Source organism: Megalops cyprinoides, chromosome 10, assembly GCF_013368585.1.
Source record: "Megalops cyprinoides isolate fMegCyp1 chromosome 10, fMegCyp1.pri, whole genome shotgun sequence".
Lineage (NCBI taxonomy): Eukaryota > Metazoa > Chordata > Actinopteri > Elopiformes > Megalopidae > Megalops > Megalops cyprinoides.
The window spans coordinates 6,742,935-6,751,802 of record NC_050592.1 but is presented as its reverse complement, the minus strand read 5'-3'; the positions used below and the strand labels follow the sequence as shown (position 1 = coordinate 6,751,802).

The window sequence follows — 8,868 nt, the reverse complement described above, 5'->3', positions numbered from 1 at the left end:
AATCTCTAATATTTTCACGTAAAGCTGGAAATAATCAAAACGTTTGAGGATTCAGAACCATTTAAGATTCTGCACTATTTCTAGGTCAGCAATCAAATTTAAGCAAATTTGGGACATTGACCAATTTAACTCATTTGTATAAAAGGCCAGATTTCCTTGAGTTGTATCCTTTCCATTGAAGCGTGTGTTCAGATGACACTCAAGTGGATTTGATCTACTCATCAGAGGCTCGTTTAAGTAACTCAACTTGCAGCTAGTGTTCACCTGTTATAAATATGGCTGTGCCTCAAGTTTCCAGCAGATCGTTGCTTACTAAGTAGCATTGTGATAGTGGGAAAAATGGCATCAGAACTAAGTGAAAGTGTCAGAAGTCAAATTGTTATTTTAAGCAAAGAGGGGCTTTCTCAGCATCAGATCGTGGCTAGACTAAAGGTTTCTAAGGGGGAAGTGCATGGAACTCTGAAAGGCTTTGCAGAAACTGGATCAGTTGTATCCAAAGCATGATCAGGCAGGCCAAAAGTGACCACACCATCAGAAGATCAAGCTTAGTTCCCTGAGAGATAGAAAAGCAACTTCATCACAGATACAGAATTTGCTAAATAAAGAACGCAAGACTCCAATCAGCAAAAGTAATGTCAAAAACTGTCTTGTAGTGGTCTGAGAATCAGTAGCAGTTTCTAAACCACATCTCAGGAGGGGAAACAAGGCCAAATGGATAATGACCCCAAACACACCTCAAATCTTTGTAAGAACTACTTGAATACCAAAGACCACCAAGGAGTCCTGACTGTCATGGACTTTCCTCCACAGTCGCCTGACCTCAACCCCATTGAACATTTATGGGGGCACTTGAAGACTGAGAAAGCCAAGCATTCTGTGACATCACCAGAAGCTCTTTGGAACATTGTCAGATCATGCTGGGATAACATGGGTCATCAGATTTTGCACAAACTTGTGGAGTCCATGCCAGCTCGAGTGCATGCTATCATTAAAACAAAAGGGGGACATACCAAATACTAAGATATTCTGAAATTCATGTACATTTTTCAAAGATTCAACTTTTCTCTCAAATTGTTGAGCTGATATTATCATTTGTAATGAAAAAAAAATAGCATTACATTCAAAACAAATGCAAAATAAAAGTATTTTGACTAGTGGTCTCAGACTTTTGGACCCCACTGTATGCATACATAACATTAACAATACAACCATACTACTTCAGTGAAATGCAATAGGTAAGAGTACATTTCATGTCTTACCATAAGATAAGGGTTGCTTTGGAATGAATGATCCAAGCTTAAAACTGAAAATATTAAATCTGGCTAAGGTTCAGTGTCAGTTTTGTGTGATTGCAGGTGTCCATTCAGATTTGATGCACATATACTGTAGGCTGATTATTTCACATCATCTGAAATGTTGTAAGGCCTAACTTTTTATAAAGTCAACTGACTTTCGTTTTGGTGCATAATGCCAGTTTCCGTAAGGTAAGTTGCACAAAACTCTTAAAGGTAAAATACATTTATTCTAATTGAAACATAGTGCTAGTTCTGAGTGGAAATGTTCTAAACCTTTTTTGAAAGGGTTGAAATAATTAATTCTTCCATAGCATGGGTTGGAAAGTGCATCGTATTGAACTGTGGCAGACATGCGATTGGTGTAAACATCCAGCAATTATTACTGCAGTATATCTTGCGTGAGTGTATAATGAATGGGATTACACGGAATGCCATTGCAGGGTGAAATGATTCCAAGGTGAAACTATGTTACTGAAAGGGAGTGGCAGTCTTCAGGTGATGGACAGGTCTAATCAGCTTGTCAGATTCAGATACTCTTCCTCTGACAGAATCCAAGTAGAGCAGTGGAAGATGAGGTACTAATTTTTGCTAGCTTCTGTAGCCTTAGACACTATTTTCTATTACTTGATGAAAGAATGACATGGATACAGGAACAAGGAGAAAGCCATAAAAATGTTGTTAAAACTTTGATTTTTTTTTTTTATTAATGTAAGTACAGTATATGCAGAAAATGAGTTACATGGCAAACAAAACATTAGTATATGTCACATAATTGTACTGTCCCATTGTATATCTTTGTTTAGAAACACCCCTGCAAAGAAAAATGTGTAATACTGAAAAAATATATACTCATAATAAGCCTATTTAAAACTTGCAGCAGTTTATGAGCAAACCCAATGGTCTAAAACCAACCATGGGTTTGATATATGTTCAGTTCAATCAGTTAGAAAGGTGATGAGACATCCAGCATTACTTTATAGTAGCTAATATAGATTCATATGGTTGAGGAAAGAGAGACAATGTAATGATAGGAATGGCTGAAGTTTGATGTCTTCCATTTTTCCATATGTATGCGGTCATCAGCTACAAGTTTCCATATACGTTGAGATCGGCAGTATTGGTGTAGATATCGTTCTAGTATTTTTGAGGGAAGATAAAGAAAGTTATTAATACAATGTTTGAACCTTGAGGCTCAATATCTGTGATGCTTCTAGTATGTCCTCAACATTTGTTTCTATAAGCTGGGAAATGGCACATGGCTACAGTTGGTCATTTGCATATTTCAGATGTGAGGTGTTTCCTTGAGATAAGCTGGCTTGTTACCTTATCTTTCAAAAATGAATTAAGATTTTACAAATGTGCAACTGGTGAAAGCAACTTATCAAATACTCACCCCACCACATTCATAGCTGTTCACAGACTTGACATTGGCAGATTTCTGGGTACTACAAAACAAAATTAAAATGCAATTCTGCATCACATAATCATCTTGAAATCATTGATCACTGGAAGTACAGAATTTCCTTAGCAGATGTCCTTACATATCAAACACATAAACAATATTGGAATATGTTGCACTATTATTGCAGCAGTGGCACAAAAGGGGCAAAATACCTTTTAGGAGAGGGGCAGCGGGGTTTGGAAACCTTCATATCCGCTCCACCTGCTGTCACATTGTTGGCCCTGTGAACAAAAGCACTGTTGAGCATTCTGTTTCTTTGCTGGGAGGGTGAACTGTTAAGGAGATAAAAAGGCACAAACCTGTAACCAACGCTCGTGTCAGCAGAGTTGCAAGGTTCCCTCCTGTAAAATGTAAAATCAGTGTGTACTCAGGAAATTCACAGGGATACACGTTAGGTCAGGATGTAATGAGAACAACCACAAACACTTTATGAAAATCAATGAATTTTTAATACTAGCTTTCAACCACTCTCCCCTGAGAAAGGTCAGATTGCCTGGTTAAAATAACTTAAGAACAACCACCGTTGGTTTTAGCAGAACTCTGTCAGCTTACCTAGAAAACCTACTCCAAATAGATCGCCTGTGAGAAAAAAAAAAGAGGAACAGAAATACTGATGTATTAAAATGCAAATGAAATGCAAGTTAATTCTGCTCTTCAGTCAGCTGTGTCCTTTTTGAAAACAGCAGCAGAATCTTATATAGTCTGGAAAAAGTTACAGAAGTTACTCACCTCTTTTCAGGTCGTGGCGGCCCACCATTGTAATCATCAGGGCGTGTTCTGTGGGAGTCATATGTGAACATAAGTTATCAAGGAAACAATTTTAACATGGAAAATTTTAGTAAATTTCCAAGGCAGGATGCAAGCAATTAACAATAAGTCAAAAAAATACATGCGCACACGCACACGCACGCACACACACACACGATACAACAGGTCACATAAATACTCCTGACTTACTAACGCATGTTAAACTAAACATAGTATGGTTCCCTTGAAGAATGGAGTGCACACTGGAGTCTGTCAGATGAATTATTCAGCTGTAAAGAGTGACAAAATATTTATGCAACGCTGAAATGCTTGGCCTTTTATGGTGACCTGAGCCTTTTCTTACCTGCGTGACAGACGTGAAAGTCTGCTCCAGATTCTGGAAAAACAAATAACAGACATCAGGTCATCATTATGGCCCCACACAGCCGGAGTCCTTTAGTTTCACATCGCAACTTAACGTCAGCTTCATATTGATTTACTTGAATCAAAGGGACAACAACTTAAAAAATCACAAAGAAGCCGGTGTTTACCCATGATTAGTAAGTTTTAGTATACTTGCCCATTATCGCCTCTGCTCTGAAGGTCCTGTATACGTCTCCTGCAAAAAGACAGCAGCGGCGGCATTGAGGTGAGGAAACCGAAGCACAATGTGTTCTCAGCTAATGTCATCCGCCAATTGTCATGACAGCACAATACTCCATATCACAGTCTCAAGACTTTTATTAATTTTTAGAGAGTCTGTAGTGTAGGGACAGCAGTGTGGTATAGCAGTAAGGAATTGCGCTTGTGACCCAGAGAGCGCCGATCTGATTGCTTGATAAAGCAATGCAGTTGTACTCTTGGTCAAGGTACTTAAATTGTATCCTATGTGAATCAATCTGGATGGGAGTGTCTGTTAATCAGTAATCATAATGTACTGTAGTATTGTATATTACCACTACACCACACCGTAGAGCGGTGGCTAAGTGGAAGGGAGCAGGGCTCATAACTGAAATGTTACACTATTAATGTACCCTTGGGCAAGGTCCTCAGTCCATGAATGTCTCAGTAAATGTCCAGCTCTATAACTGTATAATATAAAAACAAGAATGAAACTGTAAACTATGTAAGTCGCTCTGGATAAGCGCATCTGCAGAGCACCAAGATGTGAATCCTGTAGAATGTTCGAGATATGATAAACCACAGCAAAATCAGATACAGAACATGGTTAGTCAGACCAAGACTTTAACACCCACATGAAATTTCCCCTGCCACTTCCCCTTCTCAGTAACTTACATATATTTTTTCCTCATCAGAATGCACAGTCCACCAAAAATGACTGCTGTCCCCACTGCTGCTGTTACAGGGATGATAATGTGGAGCATGTTTGCCTTACCTATAAAAAAACATATAAAATACACAGATTTACATCACATGCACAACAACACTGTAACTCTACATCAGTAAAGTGCCTCACAGCTGGTTTCATGGATACTACATTACATTACATTACATTACTTCATTTAGCAGATGCTCTTACCCAGAGCGACTTTCAAATACGTGCATCACTATGCTGAGTAGTTAGTGCAAAGTATTACAAGAGATCAGTAAGATACAAAGTTAAGTGCTAAGGTAGTGTGTTTTTTTTTTAATGAAAAAAGCAATCGATAGGATAGATAGACATAGATAGGGAGGAAGGTAGGCTAGAGATACAGGCTAGAGATGCAGGTACTGTATGTAATATGCCTTGTGTACTTTCAAGTGATTCTTGGTACTGCACAGAGGTGGGTATCATGTCCTCCCTAGATTATGTTTAGGATGCATCGTAACGTTTGGCATGGAAAGCTTAGCTCACGTTTTACGTTGAGAGTGAAGGAGGTCTCTGACGTCTTTCCTCCGTGGAAGGAGGCCATACATGTGATTTCTCTGTGGTCGTCGTCTTCCGTCGGGGTGATCGTGAGGATGGACTCTGTCTCCCAGTTCCCATGGCTGTTGTCCTTGTGAGACACAATGACTTGTTTGTCGGGAACGTCTTTCCAAGAGAGTTTTGGGACGTACGAGGGGCAGGTGTGAGTGACAGAGCAAATAATGGGGAAGGGAGTCCCTTCTTCGCAATCCTTGAGATAAGTCAGTTTGGGTGGCTGTGGTTCTGCTGCATAAACAGTAACCAAAAAAATAAAATAAATCAAGATCAGTCTAATGCATTTCAGACAGAACACTCTACAGGACAGCAGTTACATTACAACTGTTTAACATTGTAATGCAGATGAAGAGACGTTTACGTATCTTCCATTCATACAGCTGGATACTAACAGAAGCAATTAGGCTTAAGTACCTTCCTCAATGGTACAGCAGCAGTGCCCCATCTCAGAATTGAACCAGTAATCTTTGGGTTATGAACCCTGCTGCTACCCTGGACTGCACACAGCAGTGATTGTCCCAAACAAGCTAATCAAAGCATGACACAGATGTAATGCACGGCAGAAACATGAAATGCTTTACCAGAAATATTCAGAGATGGTGAGCAGACATACCCATCATGCTGATTATCACGCATTGTTCCACAAAGGAAAATTTGTCCATGCTGTCAATTTCAATCCTGAAGCAATATGGGCCATTGTCATGGTCTTTAATTTCATCAATCTCCAAGGAACAGTTGGCTTTCCCAAGTTGTCCCACAAGCTTTGTGCGACCTTTGAAATTGTCCACCACCTTCGTTTGATCTTCATAGTAGATTTTATTATTCCAATTGTCCTTTTCATGCCAGACGCCCCTGAGTCGTGAAGTCGACATTTCATGCCCGGGGTGAGTAAAAGTGCAGGGTATCACCACACAGGAACTGGTCAGTGCTTTAATTTTGGGGACAACCTCTGCCTCCCAGTCAGAAGAAAACACTGGTGAGGAAATGGCTGGAAGAAATGAAAATTTGTACCTATTATTGAAACAGGCTAAATCCCAGTTGGTAAATTTAGTTGATTAAGTTAGTTAGTAGTGGGGAGCAGTTGTAGATGGACAGAGTGAGAGTGGGCTGTAGGATATACAGTACTCAGCCCCACAACTGTATACTCAGGAGGAAGGTGAAGCTGAGGCAAAGGAGATGGCTACCTTGCAGGTACAGACAGCACAGCCACAGTCTTGCAGTTGTGTTCATTTTTTGCAGCTGGGTAAGGACACTGTGAAAACATGACAATGAAGCCAACTCCTTCACAATGGCATTGTTTTCAGTGATTTGCCTGTTTTAAACCTAAGTTCAAATGCCCGCAAATGCTGTGGCCAACCAGGTCCTGAGGACAGTAACTGTTGCCCGGATACTAAAAAGCATGTTCTCTTGATTCAGATCTAATTCAAACACCTTTGTGCTACAGTGGTGAATGGCCTTTTGCATGCATCACAGAAAAACCTGTTGAAACACAGCTATTCACAAATCAGTTTTCACATATACCTTTACCTTACAGTGCAGTAAAGTACAGTCCTGGTAAAGTTAATATTTATACCATCAGCTACTTTGGGCATTCCAAGTGTAACACTCACCACAATTAAAGTTTAATTTGTAAATTAGTGATATTGTTTTGTAGCACACTATACATCAAACACCACTTTGTGATGTGCCGCTTATAATACCTTAGAGACCATAATCACTGCATCATTTTTCATGACACATATATATATATATATATATATATATATATATATATATATATATATATATATATATATATATATATATAATGTGTGTGTGTGTGTGTGTCATGACCAGTGTCCAAAAAACATTATGACACAACACCAATGTCATACTGCTACTGATAATAGGTGGGACAATCTTAAATTTATGCTGCTAGGCTGCCTGGAGTACAGTGATGAAAATAACCTAATCTCCCCATTTACAGCTATTTTTTAAATGCATTCACAAGCTCTTCCACAATTCTTCCAAAAATTAAAATAATAAAGAGCAAAATAAATAAATTAATTAACTAAAACATCAGTTGTAAATCAGAATCATATTGCCACACAATGACTATATCAAAAAATGTATCAATCCTGTATCTAATGGACTGAAGACTACATTATTTTTTAAATAAAACCACCATTACAGAAAACTAACCAAAAAGAAAGTGTTTCAAACACAGGAAACATCTGGATTGCTGCACGTTCAACAGATAAGGAACTTCACACCCACTAATCACGTCTGTGTCTATTCTTCAGCCTGGGCTGTAATCAATATAACTCCTACCCTCCAGCAAATCAGCAAATACCACAAATTTAAACATATATAATGACCAAAGAAAATATTGATAAGTGTACTAGTTCTGATTTTCATGTATTTTAGTATTCCGTGTTTTGCAGCGTACATTTTAAAGCTCTAGTCATGTCATTTCCGTCTGTGACGATCAAATTTTTTTTTTATTTACATTAAACACTAGGAATGCTGTTGCAACTGAATATCATATCACATATGTAAAATATCCCAAACACTGACTGTCCCGACTGATCACAAACTGTGAAATTTGGCTAGTCTGACTTTGGTCCAAGGTTTGCTATTTTACTTGCTTAAATTAAAGTGTAACTGTATTTCCAGAACAGTTCAGTTGGCCTTGATCCAAGGTTTTGACCTGAGTATTTAACAGTATATTACACAGGCAATGCTCTTACCTTTATTGTCCTTGCTATGATTTCTGTAACAACTGTGACAACGAATTCGAGGTGGCCTCGACCGGAATCCAACTGAACTGGTTTTGATTTTGTGCTCTTGTGTTCATGAACTCGAAATGATTGAAAACAGAACTAGACTTTTTTTTTTACAGTAGATGAAGCAGGTCCACTGAGACCTCGAGAGGTGTGAAATTGTCATCATTTCCTTCCCTTCAAAGATCATAACTACGTTTAGCCCCTCTTAACAGACCTCGAGCTGTTTACCTTCTTCCTTTTTTAGGACAAGCAATGCAGTTATTTTGCACTTATAACCAAGCAGCAAAAGCTAAAGAAAATAAACATAATAAATATAATGCATTAACTTATAAGATGCAGAAAATATTTTATGGCTACAATCTTTTCCTTAATTCAGTACCAACTTTATGCTTGAATGATTACACATACTGTCCTCTTGACTAGGTTAATCTAGAGTTAATCATTTCAGAGCACTTTGTAGTCTTTCACAAATTGTTTAAGTACTCACAATGATCAATGATAAAAATGATGCATTCAGTTCTTCCACTAACCATCTGATTTCCACACACCACTCAGGGGCAGCTACCCCTCTAAGCATCATGTTAATCCCATCAGGAATTTACATGAACTCTTTAAGGACCAATTCACACCTTTTTTGACAGCTCAAGGGTCTTTGCTTTACTCTCATATAAAATAAAA

General features: G+C 38.4%; 1 protein-coding gene across 1 annotated transcript; it reads right to left on the bottom strand.

The window, feature by feature from the left end:
• Positions 1-2,378: 2,378 nt before the first annotated feature.
• Positions 2,379-8,182, bottom strand: LOC118784377 (myelin-associated glycoprotein-like). The gene is made up of 12 exons (XM_036538608.1): positions 8,155-8,182; positions 6,610-6,677; positions 6,039-6,413; positions 5,360-5,656; positions 4,801-4,900; positions 4,085-4,123; positions 3,487-3,534; positions 3,310-3,336; positions 3,057-3,098; positions 2,910-2,978; positions 2,689-2,740; positions 2,379-2,429 (listed from the first exon to the last, which is right to left on the bottom strand). Exons 2-12 carry the CDS (start codon positions 6,653-6,655, stop codon positions 2,379-2,381), a joined length of 1,146 nt encoding a protein of 381 aa, XP_036394501.1. The 5' UTR covers positions 6,656-6,677; positions 8,155-8,182.
• Between the last annotated feature and the right edge of the window lie 686 nt (positions 8,183-8,868).

What these genes read in the sequence shown, in the direction of transcription:
- LOC118784377 (XM_036538608.1), bottom strand. Translation starts at nt 6,655, where the DNA reads ATGAACACAACTGCAAGACTGTGGCTGTGCTGTCTGTACCTGCAAG. An exon ending in CTTCACTCTCAACGTAAAAC is followed by an intron (nt 4,901 to 5,359) that starts GTGAGCTAAGCT and finishes GTTTTTTTATAG; the next exon opens with GTAAGGCAAACATGCTCCAC. An exon ending in GACACGAGCGTTGGTTACAG is followed by an intron (nt 2,979 to 3,056) that starts GTTTGTGCCTTT and finishes TTTTGTTCACAG; the next exon opens with GGCCAACAATGTGACAGCAG.